This window comes from Vanellus vanellus, assembly GCF_965231255.1.
Source record: "Vanellus vanellus genome assembly, chromosome: 4".
NCBI classification, from domain to species: Eukaryota; Metazoa; Chordata; class Aves; order Charadriiformes; family Charadriidae; genus Vanellus; species Vanellus vanellus.
Window position 1 is genome coordinate 42,638,762 of NC_138909.1, and position 16,951 is coordinate 42,655,712.

At 39.9% G+C, this 16,951-nt stretch overlaps 1 protein-coding gene across 2 annotated transcripts in view; it reads left to right on the forward strand.

Moving 5' to 3' along the window:
- PALLD (palladin, cytoskeletal associated protein) overlaps nucleotides 1-16,951 on the forward strand; it is a gene marked incomplete at its 5' end in the record, with an annotated part of 205,036 nt that overhangs the window by 177,822 nt on the left and 10,263 nt on the right. For both annotated transcript variants that reach the window (XM_082481981.1, XM_082481982.1), the window contains 6 exons: nucleotides 2,736-2,871; nucleotides 5,242-5,343; nucleotides 5,911-5,961; nucleotides 7,449-7,670; nucleotides 12,275-12,424; nucleotides 16,633-16,727. In XM_082481981.1, the coding sequence (XP_082338107.1) occupies nucleotides 2,736-2,871; nucleotides 5,242-5,343; nucleotides 5,911-5,961; nucleotides 7,449-7,670; nucleotides 12,275-12,424; nucleotides 16,633-16,727 (756 nt within the window). The remainder of the gene's footprint in view (nucleotides 1-2,735; nucleotides 2,872-5,241; nucleotides 5,344-5,910; nucleotides 5,962-7,448; nucleotides 7,671-12,274; nucleotides 12,425-16,632; nucleotides 16,728-16,951) is intronic.

Consider the following 16,951-nt stretch of genomic DNA (forward strand, 5'->3'; position numbering starts at 1 on the left):
TCTGAATAGCTTTTTCCGACAGTTATGCAGCCATATAATAGAAATTTCAGCCAGACTCTCTTTCCCTGATTTACTAGGGATCTTACTGCAGCTCCTAAAGGCTTACTCAGAAGCCGTGAACTGAAGTGTATCAAAGCTGCTCCTTTTTGCCTATCTGCATGCCCTTCAGCCTGACAGAGAGAGAGAAGTGAGGTTTGATATGACTCAATTTTAATTTCCGTAATTGTTTTGAAATGGACTGTAATATTGTTTTCTTATGTTTAGTATGGATGACATTGAACTTACTGGCCTATAATTCTCTTGGTACTCCTTCCCCTTTTAAAAATGGGTGTGTTTGCTTAAGGGTTTTTGTTTTCAGAGAGAACTGATAATGCTTCAGAAAATGCTTTCACTTGTTATTTGAAATCCACTCCAGAACATTTAGTCCCATCCCCTTCTTTTCATGCAGTGTTGTGACTTTTGTGAGTAAAGTGTACATTTTACCTTTACAGCCTATTAAGTACCAAGCATAAGCAGGCCTTTTTCTGCTAACACTTTTTTTATCGTTCAGGTATGAAGTTTGTAAGAATGTGAAATGAAAACTGTATTTTTTTTAATGTATCGCTTGGAATTTTCAAGGTAGGATGCATGTTTCCATTAGGAGCTGGCACAGGGCTTCTTCAGGGTGAAGCCAAATTTGAAATTTGCTGCCTTGAAGTTGGGCAGATTTGTGTGTCTGTGTGTATCATATCCAAAAAGTGACAAAATTCAGCTCCGTGGCTGTGCTGGGCTGCATAGGGTAGGAGGCTGGAAGGTGAAGGGAAAGACTGCAAGGAGGGAAACAGATGCCACCTTTCCACTAGTCTTCTAGCAGTTGGTACAGCCCTCTTGAGGGACATTACCTTCTGATCCCCTCTTCCCAACTTCTCCTGTCTTTTTTCCTTCCGTATCTTCCTTTATATTTACTGTCCCCAAATCTCTTGACTTATTGAAGCATCTGTTTCTTGAAGAGAACTTACCCCTTCTTAGTGTTCTCTTGCCTCCTTGTAGATGGGGTAGTTTTCCTGACTTCTCCTGAAAAGGGGTAGAGGGGACTTTGTTGCTTGTGACTGAGAACATCCCCAGCCAAATGCTGAGGAAATTATTCTGCTTGGTGACTGAGAAGATTTTCAGTGAATGGCTGAATATTTCTAGAGTGAGGGAGGTGGTTGTCTGGCTCTTTGCGACATTAGGCAAATGTCTGCTCTTCTTCTGGTGTGATTTAATGTGAAAATGCAGTTCTTTTTACAAGAACTTCACCATTTTCCCATTTTAAATTTACTTTCAGTAACAGAATATGAAATGTTTTAGGAATTTAGACAGAAATGTTTCCAATTATTGTCTTCTCCATCTATTCACTTAATTCCTTTTTGGCTTTTGACAGCATATGTGTATTGTTTCATTTTAACTGATGCTAAAAATTATCATTGAAAACACTTGCTGAAGAATGAATTTTCTCTAACCATGTTAGAGAAACATAGTACCAAACTATATCCAACAAAATTTGTTATCTTCATCTGATTCTTGTTTAACATTTGGTGCTGGTAATTATATTATTAAATTGTATATTGGAAAGAAGTTTACCCCTTACATGCTGGTCTGATTTTTTCCATCTGTGTCATCTGTGAGTTTGGCAATTTACCTTATTCGATTCTATATTTTGCATGAGTCATTCCCATGTAATGGGTTGAGCGCTATTTAGTCAATGAAGTTTAAAAAAGCCCCAAAACTAATATTGAATCAGTATTGGTGTTTTAAACAATAATATGTGACTTCACTGGAGAAATGGGGTGTGCTACAAGTTTCAAATACTGATAGCAATGTTGATTTCTTCGCAACTGTGTAAGAACAGCTGTTCTACAGGAGAAACCACCATTGTTGGGCATTTCCAGCAATAGAGCCATCATAACATCACTGAAAAGTGTTAAATATTAGGGCAGACAGGGAAAAAATAATTCCTGTGCCATTCCAGAAATGGGAGCGAGACATCCTGAAAGTGCAATCATAACGTGTAGGCTGGTATGAGGAATAGCTTAGCCCTGGGAATGCAAACTACTAAATGGTTGCTGTTCCACTGTGAAACGCTGCTGTTGCTGAAAACTGCTTTACAGGGATGATTTTTCTTTTTGCTGGTGTAACCTAGACTCTCTGAATGGCTCTTCTTTCAGAAACAACATTTACGTGTTGCCTTCTGGGTATGCATTCACAGAGATATGAAGAATAAACATGAAGTTATGCATTGTGTATTGCGAAGCTGTAACAAGTAATTAGTTAATAAATAATATAGGAAATTAATAATTAACTGCCTTGTCTTACATCTTTCTGATCTTTATCCATCTGGTACTTCATAGGAACCTAGTTTATCTTCTATCCCCGCTTATCTAGTCATGCTTTCTCTTTCAAGTTTCCTCTCACTTTGCTTTACTGCCATTGCTCACCAGTTTCCTCTTTGAGCGTATGGTGTTTACAGCCACTGCTGCACAATCCTGAGCCCTATTTAACTGATGCACGAATAAAGCATAGCTTCAGCTTTGTCCTTAAACTAACCATTTATTCAGTGATGTGAGTTAGAAGGGACAGCATAATAAGTAAGATGACAGACCTCTAATTTAAAAGATACGGTATTGTTTTCTTCACTAATAGCAGTGATTGCAGGTGAATTCCTAAATACCAATGATTTCAGGAAAGCTCATGAATTTTCCGGTACTGTTTTGCAGGGGATTTCCCAAGAAAACAGGCAGAACGGCTAGGATAGCATCAGATGAAGAGATTCAAGGGTCAAAAGATGCTGTAATTCAGGATCTGGAAAGAAAACTTCGCTTCAAGGAAGACCTTTTGAACAATGGGCAACCGGTATAAAAACATAAAATATCCCAGGGAACGGGAGTGGGCGTCATGGGTAGTTTCTCAGATACACTGCATATAAAATAATTGTTGTAGATTATTTTTATGTTTTATGTATTTAATATTTTTAATTGCATTTCCAAATCTTCATTTCCATAAGGAATGATAGTGTACATTTTGGCCTATCATTCCTTCTCCCATTGGACAACTTTACTTGGACTTAAGAAAGCAATGGAGGTCTCAAAGATGATGAATTCATATAAGAAGCCTGCACAGTCTGTAGCTCAAGGGCTTCTTCAGCCTCAGAGGCCATTTCATTTTGACTGTTTGTCACTGAGTGGCTGGCCAGTAAGCATATACATAGCTCTTGATCAGTCCAGGCTCATTCTACCTTTTGCCCAGCTGTTGGACAATGTGGGGAAAAAGTAGTTGGTAAGTGGACATCAGAGGGGGACAGGGCAGTTCATCATGAGACACAACCCATTAAGAATCAGGCATCATTAGATCCTGCAGCTGTGGGACTTTTTTGACCAATAGAATAAATAATAACCTATAGTACTAACTTACAGGCTTTATCAGGAGTTAATAAACTGCTTGAGGAGTCAAGAAATGAGGTAAAATGGGCATATAAAAAAATTGAAATGCACAGCTGTAAAGTGTTCCATTAATTTTTGTGCATTTTAAGATATGCATAGAAGGTAAAATACCAAATTCTTCCTGCTCAGAGTTGATGAGAAGCAACTCTCCTAAGACTTGATTACAGTTATTAAGGCATCTCTTTTAAGAGGAAAGTAATATTAAAAACGTAGACTGTCACCCCTGTTTTGTTAATGAATGTTTTCAAAAGCATCTGAATGCCTTGGGATACCTTTGTGTCACTGAAAGGTTGCGTGCTTTAGGTTTCTCAGGACCATGCTCAGAAGTTCGCTAAGTTTGCTACCATGTCCGAGATGTGGACCGTGGTCGTGTAGTTCAGGACAGCGTATTGAGTCAGACTATCCAGTCCACAGCTGCCGGATTCTGGTTCTTAGTAAGGTCAGATGAGCAAACTAGGGAAAATGTTTGGAGTGACTTGTGCTTCTGTACTTACCTTTCTCCATTGACTACATAGGGTTTGGCAGTTTTCTGTAGTAGTTAAGCAGAATCACTCTCATAGTGTCTTAAGTTCCTGTTTTTTTCAAAGGAGGTGGGCTGAGCATGATTCTCAATGCCTATTTTGGAAAGTGAGAGAGATGTTTGGCCTGGACAAATGAATGGAATGTCCTGAGAAAGCCCACATGGCCTGAGGAGGAAAAAAAAAAAAGGCAAAAAAACCCCAACTGTGATCAGATTATGTGGGAGCTTGAACCAAGTAAACTCTGGGTTTGCGCTTGCCTTGAGGCTTTTGCCTTGCAGATTCCCGTCTTGGGTGATTCTGTTTGTGTAATCATGGCTGTGGGCACTTTGAGTGATCACAGAAGAAATGAAAGTGACTTGCTTAGACATTTGTAACCAAGCCAAAACTGGTACCTAGTTCTTGTGAATCTCAGCCTGATGGATTAGCTACAATATGAGATCTTCTAAAAATCCATTTAAATGAGCTTTTTTAAAAAACTGGAAGCATTAATTAGGTGTAATGTTTTACAATTTCCATTCTTTTTTCATTTTTCTGTTTAAATGAGGCATTTCACCATGTGATGAGTTTGCCTTTCATACGCTGGCATTTTTTTTTCAATGCTGATTTGTAAGAAGGTGTCTAAGTGCCTGAAATATATTATTGAATGTAGAAGGAAAAATAGTAATGAAATAATTGAATTGTACACCTAAGGTTTTCTTTTAACTTGCTTTATCTTCTGAGTGTAAACTGTACTTTATAAGCTGTCTCCTTAATTTCCAAAAAAGTAAGAAGAAATAGAAATAAAAATCCTTAAAGAATATATTATTCTATAAAGCTGTCATATTTTTGACAAAATAATCAAGTAGTGTAGTATCTCCTTAGCATTTTTGGCAGTTTTCTGCTGTGTGGTTCTAATGTAAAAATTGAGCAGAACGAGTAGGAGTAAGATTTGGGATGATTTGACATGCACTTTTTTGATGGCCATGCTGATTTAAGCAGTTCCTATTGCTCATTCCTGCCCAAGTTCCTGGCAAGAGGATGGAAACAAATGGCAGAGTCAGGGCAACAGTTCCTTAAGCCAGAAGAGCCACTTGTAATGCAAAAAAAATGCATTGCAAACTGCGGTAGAAAGTTTCTGTTAGAAAAATATTGCTGCTCTCTTTTATTAACATTACTTAAAGCATTGCTTGCTGTCTAACCACCTTCTAGTTCTTAATGAGAAATAAGAACTTCTTTTTCTTCTTTTCCTTCCTCCTCATCCCCCTTTTATTTTTTTTTTTCAGAGATTAACGTACGAGGAGAAAATGGCTCGTCGGTTGCTGGGAGCAGACAGTGCTGCAACTGTCTTCAATATACAGGAACCTGAAGAGGAGCCTGCTATACAGGTGCCACATAACTCTACAATTTCAGAGGAAAATAAAAAATTCCTTCCCATTTTTCTTCACAGGCTGTGATTCTCTCTAAATAGTCCTACATAAGACAATAAACATACACAAGATAGGACGGTTTTGATTACAGAAGTCATATGTTATGTATCAGCGAAGTAAACTGGAGGATCACATGCCTATTGCTCAGTTTTTCCATACTGAATAAGGCTGAGAGTTCTCAAATGTCTGCTCTCTGCTTTAAACTCTTCCGTTGATCTTATTCTCTCCTGACCTTTAAGTCTCTCAAGGAAAAAATATGTCTACTATCTTGAAACTATCTTCTCTTCATGTGTGTAATCTGCACTTTTTGGATGCAGACCAAAAACACAGCAGAAAGCCTGCTTGAAAGGCCAGGTACACGTTCCCCATTGTTGAGATGCCGGAGTTGCTGTTCGGAAATGCATAGCATTCGTTTGCTTATGTTACTACCTAAAGTATATTCTCCTGATGAAAGCTCTGAGAAACTGTCATGGATGCTTCTCGGTCTTCTTTCTGCCTCTTGATCTTTTTTTCTACCCTTTGCAGGAAGCTCGCTCTGTTGGTGCTTCTGTAGTGAGTCCTGTGGATATTCAAAAGGTTAACGTTTTCGCCTTTTTCTGTCTTGCTTTTTTGTCCATTGATTTTTTTTTTCGCTGTCATCTTTGCCCTTTCCCTTCTGCTGTTCTTGGTTAATAACAAGAGGTCACCTAGCATTAATAACTGCGAAGATTTGGGCTGCACTCCCTTCAAGGTGTTAAAGTTGTCCTATAAACCTAATTGTCTGAGGGCAGGCAGCTTAACCGCAGTAACGGTGTGCTCCAGCATCTTTCTGCTGTAATGTTAACATACAGTGATACTAACTGCCTTGCATCCAAATCAGCTGCTCTTTATATGTACCACATGTATTTCATGCATTACTTTTATGATAAGCTTTCAGGGAACAAAGGAATCAAAAAAATGTCTGCAGTATACAAAGGTATTTCTCTCTTCTTCCATTTTTTACCCTTACTGAGGGTTACGATTAGTTCTGTAACCAGGCAGTAGAAAGGCTACATGACATTCCCAGACCAGAGTCAATGGTAGAGGATGGGCACGTGAAAGGAGGCTTCGTATGAGGCGTGTTCTATCTTAGATAAAATGAGGGTCAGAGACAATGGCCAAAGGTCATTTGAAAGAGTGCCTGAATTTCTGCTGACTGAGAAGAGCATTGCCTTAACGATTTTTCTTTTTCTGCTTCTGAGCTTTCTTACATTCTGGCATTATCTTTGTTATCACTGAGATTCAAAGCAGAACTTTTGTACTGCAAAGCAGGTAGATTGAACAGGTCAAGGAGGTAACTCTGTATGTCACAGTAACGTTTCACACTGTCTGAATAGCAAATTTAAACAAGCAGTAGTGTTTTACACAGGTTGAAACTTTCCACTCTTCTTCCTATATCTTGAATACTCTGATGACAAATTTTGTTTTTAAGGAAGAAGTGATACTTTTGGCCATACAAAGGGGACCATGGCAACAGGAGTAAAGGGAGGCAACTATCATGGACTGCCAGTGTTGCCATTTTCACTTTTTTTGTTATTTTTGCAGGCAGTTGTAAACAAAATCATTTTAGCCTTCTGGTGCAGCCTCCGGTGCAGTTCTATGCAAATAGCAGATGTGAACCATATGGTCTTGTGGCCATCTGGAAACAAAACCCACCCTAAATCTGCCTGTGCCCTCAAGGAAATATTAGTGTGTTTCTTTTGTCTTTATGAACTGCTTCGGAATACTTTTATTCTTATAGGCTTTTTTAAAAAATTGAAAGAAAGCAACCAATGACTTTCCTCCCCTTATAAATTAGACCTTGAGATAACATGAAATACAATTTTTGCCTTATACCAGATGTCTTCATTTTTTCATAGGGAAGTTATTGGAGGCACAGATTATAGTGTTTTTCTTCAACAAGATACAGTTTCCTTTTATATGGAAAACCTTAATGGATTGCCAAAGATCAGTAGAATTAAAAAAAAAAACAAAACATTAGGAACACATCTTGCTGAGCAATGTGTTGAAGCTGGACACTAATATGTACCTTTCTTGTTTGACAGGAGTATAAAGTCTCCAGCTTTGAGCAAAGATTGATCAGTGAAATTGAATACAGGCTGGAGAGATCTCCTGTGGAAGAATCAGATGACGAGGTGCAACATGGAGATGAACCTATTGATAACAGTATGTCACCATATTTTGAGATGAAGCTAAAGCATTACAAAATTTTTGAGGGAATGCCAGTCACATTTACATGCAAAGTGGCAGGAAATCCAAAGCCAAAGGTAAGAAAAGAGGGTAAATGTTTCTAGAAACACTCTGAAGAGTTCTATATTGGTACTTTACAGTCAGCCACTGGACCCTATGGGCTGTATCTTACAGGAACGGAACTCTTGAAAAGAACGACTCCACGCTGGTATAAACTGTCAAATCTCTTTTGACGTCACTGGAATTATTTAAATCTATACCCAGCAAAAATCCTACTATGAGGCTTCAGCTCTTAGTTACTCCTTCCCGAGACTTCATCTCAATTATTTTACCTAGAAGTAATACTTCCGTCATTTTCAGAGTTGCCTTCAGGTAACATCTGCACCACAGGGTGCAGTGCAATGCTAGAAAACCCCATGTGAGTTGGCACAGTAGTCCCATCAGGTTAATGTGGGTAATTAGCTCAGGCATAGTAACATGCTAATGCAAAAATATGCCGCTTCTGGTTCAGGAGCCAGTGTAGTATCACTGCATTCTTCAGCGTTGCAGAGTTTTTAGCTACACACCCTAACAAGACTAAATTTTATTGAAAGTTAGAGGAAGGCATCATAAAATACCATAAGCTCCCATATATCCCAACAGCAAGATGGGACACGGTGAGGTTTTAATGATGAGCTTCTGAGGGAGGAGGGTTGGGCTTGGGAAGCATTTCCTTTTAGCAAATGTAAAAGTACCAGTTGTGTGATGTCAGTAGTCTGGAAGAATGCCTTCCTTTGGTAAGTTGTGTTTAACCATTTCAAAAATTGCTTGGCAATCAACTGACTCATTATGCAGGAGGCAAAGAGCAGTAGCTTCTTCAACCTCCTTGCCAAAGCCAGTGTCTTCCCCGTGAGGTCCTTGTAGCTCTTACAGTGACCTCTTGTGGGCAGGGGCTCTCTTCTCAGACAAGATCAAAGGTGCCTTTTCTCTTAAATAAGGTCTTTGCAGCAGGACCTACATCCAAATCTCTTATCTAGTGTAAGTTTTACAGGTATTTAGGATTTGGAACAGAGATAAATGCCAATGACTTTACATGCCCAATGATATAGGTGTATGATACTGCACCAACTGTAAAAAGAAAGATGGACTTTGTCAGGTAGCAGAGAAGGAACAACAAAGAACTAGACCTATGCCGACATTAGCAAGTAATGCAGACCAGAAGCAGCAAATCTGTGGAATGAGATATCTGTCCCTGCATGCATTTCAGGAGGTTTTACTTCAGGCTAGCTCTAATCTTGTCCTACAGACTGAAGCAGATGCAGCACATTAGATGTGTTCTTGGAGCACATTTTCTGGCTTAGTTTCATCTGAAAGGAATCCAATTCTGTGCTCCAAGACCACAACACGATGTGAACCACTGCAAAGTAAGTGGGGCTGATCAGTATACTTGTATCAAAAAAGCTCTCCTGCTTCTAACTGAAGACACACACTGAGAAGATTAGGCCAGTCTGTGAACCCAAACCTTTGATGTCCAGCACGGCTTTTGAGATGACCGTACAGAAGAATCCGTTGCGCTGAATAAGGGTGGAAGACAAGTGGTTCGTTGGTGTTAGAGGTGCAGTGTGCTGGAGAGGTACTCTTTTTGCCTGAGGCTTATGACTAAGTTGCTGGATTATGAATCAACCTTAGTCAACTTAGCCATTCCCTAATTTTCACAGTTTTCAATTAAGGTGTAGTTTCACAGTCATCTTAATCTGATTTAAGACAGATGAAAGAGGATGTCTCCTTTCCTTCACCCTCCTTGTTTTGGCATTAGGGATTGCACAGCCAAGGAACCACGTTGTTAGTGCTTCCCCTAAAGCAGGGCATTGTAAAGGAGGATCTGATGTGAGTGCACTCTGATTCAGATACGATGTTCTGTTTTTCTGCAGCGTTGCAGCACGCACATTAAGAAGTGATTTGCTCTTGCACCTGGGACTATGACCCTTTATTCCATTCACTCGCAGATGCTTTGTGCGATTTGCTAAGTTGCTTGGGATGGAACCAATTTCAGTACTGTTGGATGGCTACTTGTTAGCTGGGCTTCGCAAATGTCAGAGGCTGTATCTTCCCCTCATCTGCCGGAGCATGCCAAGATAGCAGTTTGGAAATGCTCGATGGCTGAGGGCTGCCCTTCTGCTGTCATTTGTTGAAGCTGGAAGTGTTGCCCCTGAATAAATTCTTTACTTTGGCAAATGAAAAGCTGGAAATAATTTACTAACTTGAAGCTCCTCCCTTCTAAGTATTCTGTCAGCTCTGCCAAGGAACGGCTTTGGGAAGGACTGTAGTGTTTCTAAAATCTGGCATTCATTACAAGGGATTTTTCTAAGCGGGGTTATTGGCTTGATTATTTTTTCCCCTGAACATGCCATGTAAATTGAATACTGATGTGCAAAATCTGTCTTCATAAATATGACTTTTAAAATCTGAATCTACTTTTGTTATAGCCTTGAGTGTAATGTAAAACTATTTTCTCATTAAAATGAGAACCTGCAGTGATACAGGAGGGGTTGTGGAGTACTCTTTTTAAGGGCTATTTCTCTTCAGAATTAGGACAATGCCATACAAAAGGTTAATTGAGACATGAATGTTGCATAAAGCTCGTACTGCTCACTCTTCACATGGCTGAATATAATTCTTAGTGATTAAAAATGCCTGTGCTGCCCAAGATCAAAAACCCTTTTGTACTGTGTATTCCATTGTATTTCTAGTCATTACACATTGGTTTCTGAAAATCTGGTGCAAATAAAAGCAATCCAGATGCAGTGTTCTGTGCTTACGTAGTTTAATGGTACATTTATTAAAAGGTATCCCAGAAAGAAAATACCTCACTGCAAGGGCCGTTGTCTCCAGCAGTGGTAGTGTTTTACTGATTAACTCCACGTCAGATAAAGGTAATATTAAGAATTTACAACTCATAAGTAAAACCCTGTGATGCCAGTGCTTTTCAACTTAGTGGAAATAGGTACTGGACAACACATGCGTGATGTTTGGATAGCTGGTTCAGTTAATATTTGCATGTATTTCCATGTAATAATTCCTGGCACGTCTCCTGATATTTCTGATAAGTGCATTTTATTAAATAGTTGCTACTTAATGCAGTAGATTTCCAAGCAAGGTTATGACACATGCAAAGCATGCAAGTTAAAACTAATTTTTTGCAGCTATGTTGTTACCAGCCTCCATTAGCATGTGTATATAAGTGATCAAATATCTTTTGCATCTCCAGTAAGTGCTCTGTCAGCAGATGAGAAGACATGACTAAATCTTTTGTTAGCACCACAGAGTCTCTGCAAGGCTGCTGACAGACAAAATGGGAAACAAGTATAACCAGCTATTGAGGAAATGAAATCATTTCAAGTTACACATAATGCTTGTTAATATAAAAACCATACATGGTAATTAATTTATAAGGGAAATTTCCACTCGTTCCCTCCAAAACATTCTCCATTGTCTTTTTGTGAAATTTAAAAGTACATCCTTAACTTTCCCCCCCAGTGAATGAATTTAGAGCTTTGAAATGTTGGCATGGATGAAGAACCTGGCATATTAAACCCCACCAGGAATTGTGCTTTGCTTTGTCACTTCATTTTTATCAGAAAGCCCGGTACCTTTTCCTCGCTGTAAGACCTAAATGGAATTGGACTGAGGAAAATCTGTGTGTTTAGGTTAAAATATTTGGATTTTTTTCACCTCAAGTTTGAGGCATTAAAAACACATACATGAGTTTTTGTGTAATTTATGGATTACTGTAAGATATTATTCTGCATACATCATTTTTTTTGGCTCACTGAAAGTAGATCTTGGGTCAGCCAGAGAATAAAATTATGTATCAAAAGTAATGGAAAAGACCTCGGTTTGATAGATAATGTAACTGTTCTGTACAACTTGGAACTATAGCGGTGTTGGCGCACAATTGTTAAAGCCTATCTGTGTGCTGACTTGCTTTGAAGTGTTTCCTATGACTTTGTGAAGTTGCCCATTTCTGTAGACGTCTGTCACATTGGGGCAACACTGTTGGTTTCAATCGTGCAATTATACTGAGCTGCCCCTCCGGCTACGGAACCGCTCGGTGCCAGCGTGAGCGGCTGAACCCCCTTCTGGCTTTTTAGGCCAGTCCAGTCAGCGTAACGGATACGAGACGAAACTGGTGTTTCAACAGTGAGATCGTTACTTCTATTTTATTCATCATGGAACTAATTATTCCCATAATTACCTTGGTTGATGTTTTCATTTTCTGCAAAGAGAACAGTAGCAGGTTTTTTTCTCCAACTTCTTCAGATTTAAGTGAAATAAAAATTTAAAATTAGTAATATTCTCCAAAACAGAACTTTTCTTTCTAATGACATTTATTTTTGGTTCTTGCAATGTTCAGCTGCTGTTCTGTGCTGGGGATGGGGACAGCCCATACTCTCCCGTAAATTTCTTTGGTAAATGTTGATGCTGCCCTCTTTCTCTCTGAGCGATTGCTGCTCTGTAACTTGTCTTTTAGTGAAAGTGGTTCATGGAGTGTGGTTCTGCACTTTCACTAGTTGATCAAACTGGTTTTCTTCTAATGCCTACCAGAGAGGTTTTCAGCAGCTAAGATTAATTACTGCTGTTAATTGAGAAATGGTGATGAGCACCCACCTCTTATCAGCCATGCCTTGTTTTTTTCCTGCAGATTTATTGGTTTAAAGATGGGAAGCAAATTTCTAAACGAAGCGATCACTACCGAATTCAAAGAGAACCTGATGGAACTTGCTCACTGCATACGGCAGCCTCCACCCTGGATGATGATGGGAATTACACTATTATGGCTGCTAACCCACAGGTAAATGAAGGTTTGGCTCCAGAGCAAACATGCTTCTGGCCATAAATCTTCAGAAAACTATCTCATCTTACGTATGCATGCTTTAATTAAATGATGAAGTCACCATAAAGTATGTAAGTTAGAGTTCTGTTTTCATCTTGCATCAGGAGGGTGGGACCTTTCTATCTCCAAGAGATTAGCAACTCAACAGCAGGTTTTTTCCTACGGTTTGAGGTTTCAGAGGGGAGGGGTGTTGCTTTTTAATCACCCTACCACCATTTGTTTCAGCTGATAACATCTCAGTATCCTAACTGAGCATGGATAGCACACATACTCTAAAGGGAGAAAAATCCAGTTTACCAGCAGAAGTAACCCAATCCAGCGATTTCGTTTTTCTTCTGTTGACACTGCTCACTGACTGAGGCCAACTTTTTGAAATGAGTGGGAGTATATTGCACCTCAACGTGTTTACATTAAGCAGTGATTGCTATTCTGTAAGGCAAAAAATGCGAGCGCTTTTTATGTAGGGGGAGGTCTCCTGTGTTGTTCCCTTAATGTTTTCCTGAAACCTGGAGTGTTACTGGTTTTGTAATATTATTTGCTCTCCGCGGACCTAGTAGGAGGGCTGAGCTATACAACAGAAACCCACTAGAGCGTTGGGCACAGCTAAACTTTACAGGTCACACATCCTATTGAAGTAACTTTTTCAGCCCACTTTCCCTACAGCACAGCAAGCAGGGGAAAGATTTGCACGTGAGAAACCAAGGCAGTAACACAACTTTAGGGATGTAACGAATTATTTTCTTCTGTAGCACCAAATATCTTGCCAAGACCGGGCCTGAAAGCAGAATCACACTGTAAAATAACAAACTGTATCGCTGAGACAGAGTTTAATCTAAACAGGAGTGTTGTGCTGTGTTGTGAACGTTGCTAGGTTACGGAGCATGACTGCCATTTTTGCCTTGCTCTTGAACTGTCAGTCCCGCTCTTGCTGCAGCGTGCTTCGGAGTGGATGGGGATGTACACACAGACGACACAGCGGTAGCAGTTTTAGGCTAGATTCTACAAACTGCAGTGCTTAAATCTAGGTAGTTTACATCTTATTTCTACACATAGAAGTAACAGAAATAAAGATACAATAAACAAATAGCATAAGGCCGAGGGAATTCTTCAACCTGGGAGCTTTTACGCATAGATGACCATTGAAATTTTGGAAATTCACAGCAGGTTTAAAATTGATAAACAAACACATACATGCTCAAGGTATGCCGTTCATCTTCCTGTAAGTGTCGTGTTAGTGCAGGTACAAAGTCTCCCTGTGTAGTGTTACCGTGCGACCCAAAGTCTTAGAGACCTTGGTGAATAAACTGCCTTTGAGTTTGGGCACTGTACTCTGTCCCCGAATATTTAGGGACCACTGTTCAGCATTTGTTGTTCTGGATAATGCTCATTCAGTGACACAGCTGCGACCCAGGTTATCGGTTCTGGTCATTGGTGATACTAGTTTGTTGGTGGGTTCTTAGATGTACTAAAATGAGCTGGTTTTATGTTGTTCCTAGCTTGGGGATTGAAAAAGCAGCTTTGTTACATGATAAAATTCTACGTCTGTGCTTTTTTTCCCCCCTCTTTGGAGACGAACCAGAAGCATCCCCCTCTGGCTCCCCTAAACAAAACAGCTGTCTGTTTCCCCGAGCCCATGCTGTTCTTTCTTCACAGTGTAATTCCCAAGCAAACAGACTTATCTCTTCCACTATTTGCTTGCTTTTACTATGCGCTTAACAGTACAATGGAGGCAAGGAAGGGCTGTGAGTTAATGCACTAGCCTTTCACACTCAAAGATCTGGATTCCAATTCTTTTAAGTCATCCTGAGTGGAAATAATTTTGGCATAGCTTCCTCAGTTCTTAATGGAAAGTTGTCCACATCTCAAAGCTATCACAAACTCAGGCAAATTTGGCAACCTTTCCTTAAGAAAAGCGAAATACGTAAATGTAAGGGAGCCTGCATCAGATTCTGATGGACTGGTAGATATTTGCTAGGCTCTTGCCGTGTTTTGATCATTGCTATTGGAACCGCCAAACTACAAAGCAAAAAGGTGTATTCTTAGCCAACAGAAATTGATTTTCTTAAAGCAAAGGATTCAGGTCATTAAAGCTCTGCCAGTTTATGCCATCTCACAATCTGGACTAATACTGCATGATTTATGATGTAAAGTGACTTGTTGACACACCTTGGAAACGGTCCCTGGTAGTGACTACGGCCCTCACCGTTGCCCGCGCTGTAAAGTGCAGCGAGCTGGAATGAAGCCTCTAAGGCACCACTGGGGTCTGCAGTAAAATTTGCCATAGAACTTAATCCAGAGCAAACCGCCCCCAGGCCCTACACAGACACAAAACCTGCTGTAGGCCTTTAGTTCGAGGTTACGTCCCTTAACTGATGTCTTTCCATGAGCTGTACGGGCTTGAGTGGAGCCCTTGTTTTCACCTTCTTGCCTTTTATCCCACTCTCGCCACTTCTTTGCACTGTGTGGCCAGTCCTCAGTCTGGGTTATCCCTGATTTTCTAGGCCATCTTCTCATGAATTACTTCCCGCTCATGGCTCCCTTCCCATTCATCCCATGACTCTTCCAAATCTTTGGCTTCCTGCTTGTTCTTCCCTATCCAAATTCCTTACTGTCCTTTGTGTTTCCATTTGTGGTGCCTTCATGTATTGAGATATGCAGAAATGATCCCAAAAATGTGTGAATTCATCACCTGCCAGAAAACGATTAATATGCAGTGGTACCCAAAATAGAAATGTATTTGTTCCAGATGTCTTTAATGGTGTTGTAACGCAAAAAACCCTTTTGCTTAAGAAATGGCTGCAGATCATGCACAATGGCTTATTTTAACACAAGTTATTTTTCTTGTGGACTAAATAGGTCATGGGAATAAGAGCGGGACAGAGACGTCATTTCTAACAGGCTGGCAGGAACACAAAGGTCGTTGCCATTAGAAGGCTGCTTGTCACTCCAGTGAAATTGGTTTTTGATGAGCTTCGACCAGTACAGCTATTTGCAACCCCTGAATTACTGTGACAAAAATATTTGTCACTTTTATGCTGACAGACTGTGGAGCTCACAGCTTAGAACTGAAAGAGACTGCAACGCTGGTGCAGCTGGTGCCTTACTGCCGCTTCTATACTATGAGTATACAGCTTCTATACACTCATTAGAGCCGTTTAAAACTATAATTAAAAAAAAAAAATTAAAATCACATTGTTGTTATTTAAAAGTATATAAACTTTTACTACAGTGTTATGTTTATTTAGATATAGCTTTTATATTTGTATCTATTATGTATACCAGGTGCTTTTAGCCCTTACGTGGTGAATTCTGCTGAGCCCCCAGATGGCGGCAGTTCTGCCTTCAGGCTGTCCCATCCCAAATTTGTTACCTCTAGTCCTTGTGCTGGACAAACTGTCTTTTAAAAACCAAAATAGTTTATTCTGCCATAAGAAACAAAGCAGAAGAAAAAAAGGGGATTAAATTCAACAGAGCCCATGTTTTATTTAAAGCTTTATCATTCACTGAAACTAAGCCACAACGACTGAACTCTAGCCAGTGTCCCCCAGTGCAGTTGTGCGCTTTGCTGGGATTCCTGCCCCCAAACCAGGCTCGCCCCCTCAGAGAGGCCCCGCTCAGTGCTTGTACTGAAACTCTTTTGGTTTTCACATTCATGGATTCTTTTTTTTTTTTTTCATTTTTTTGAGCTGTGGCTCCACCAGATCAAGGGGCTCAGGCCACTTTGGAGGCAGCAGCTCTGCTGTTAACCTCCAACACTTTCCAAGTGCCATTTCCAAGAGTGACTGATCCTGAACTAGTTGTCTTCCTGTCCACTCGCCATACACAGAGAAACTTCCCACCCACATCAATAACTTAGTCAATATACTGGTTTGAGGACTTCATTGCCAGTGGTACTAATAATTTTCTTTTAAAGAAAAACTTTCAGGTGGAACATTGTAACCCTGACTGTGTTATAGTCACAATTACGCCAGTCTGTTCTGCGTTAGATTGGACAGTTTAGTATCAGAAGGAATCATGACAAATGTTTTTCAATGACATAGTGGAAGAAGAGATTGTGTTACAGACGCTGTAACAGGTGGGCAAAAAAAGAAGCGATCAGGTTGAACATTTATTAATATTGCGTGCTTTAAGTATTTTAATGTTCCTCCTCTCCACCATCATAACAGGGCAGAGTAAGTTGCACAGGCAGGCTGATGGTTCAAGCTGTAAATCAAAGAGGCCGCAGTCCTTGGTCACCCTCTGGGCAGCCTCACATCAGAAGGTATTTGATGCTTTTTTTTTTTTCTTTTAATAATAAGTGATTTGCAAAATGATGATGATAACATAAAGAATGAGAAGTAAGAATGTAAGTTAAAAGTAGGGCATTTGGGAAGAAACATGACCTCTGCTATCTGAAAATTTCTGCAAAGCTTCCATACTCAGAAGTACAAGCAACCTCTGAAATGATGTGATTTTTAAGTATGTTAAATTTTGCCCGTCTCTGCC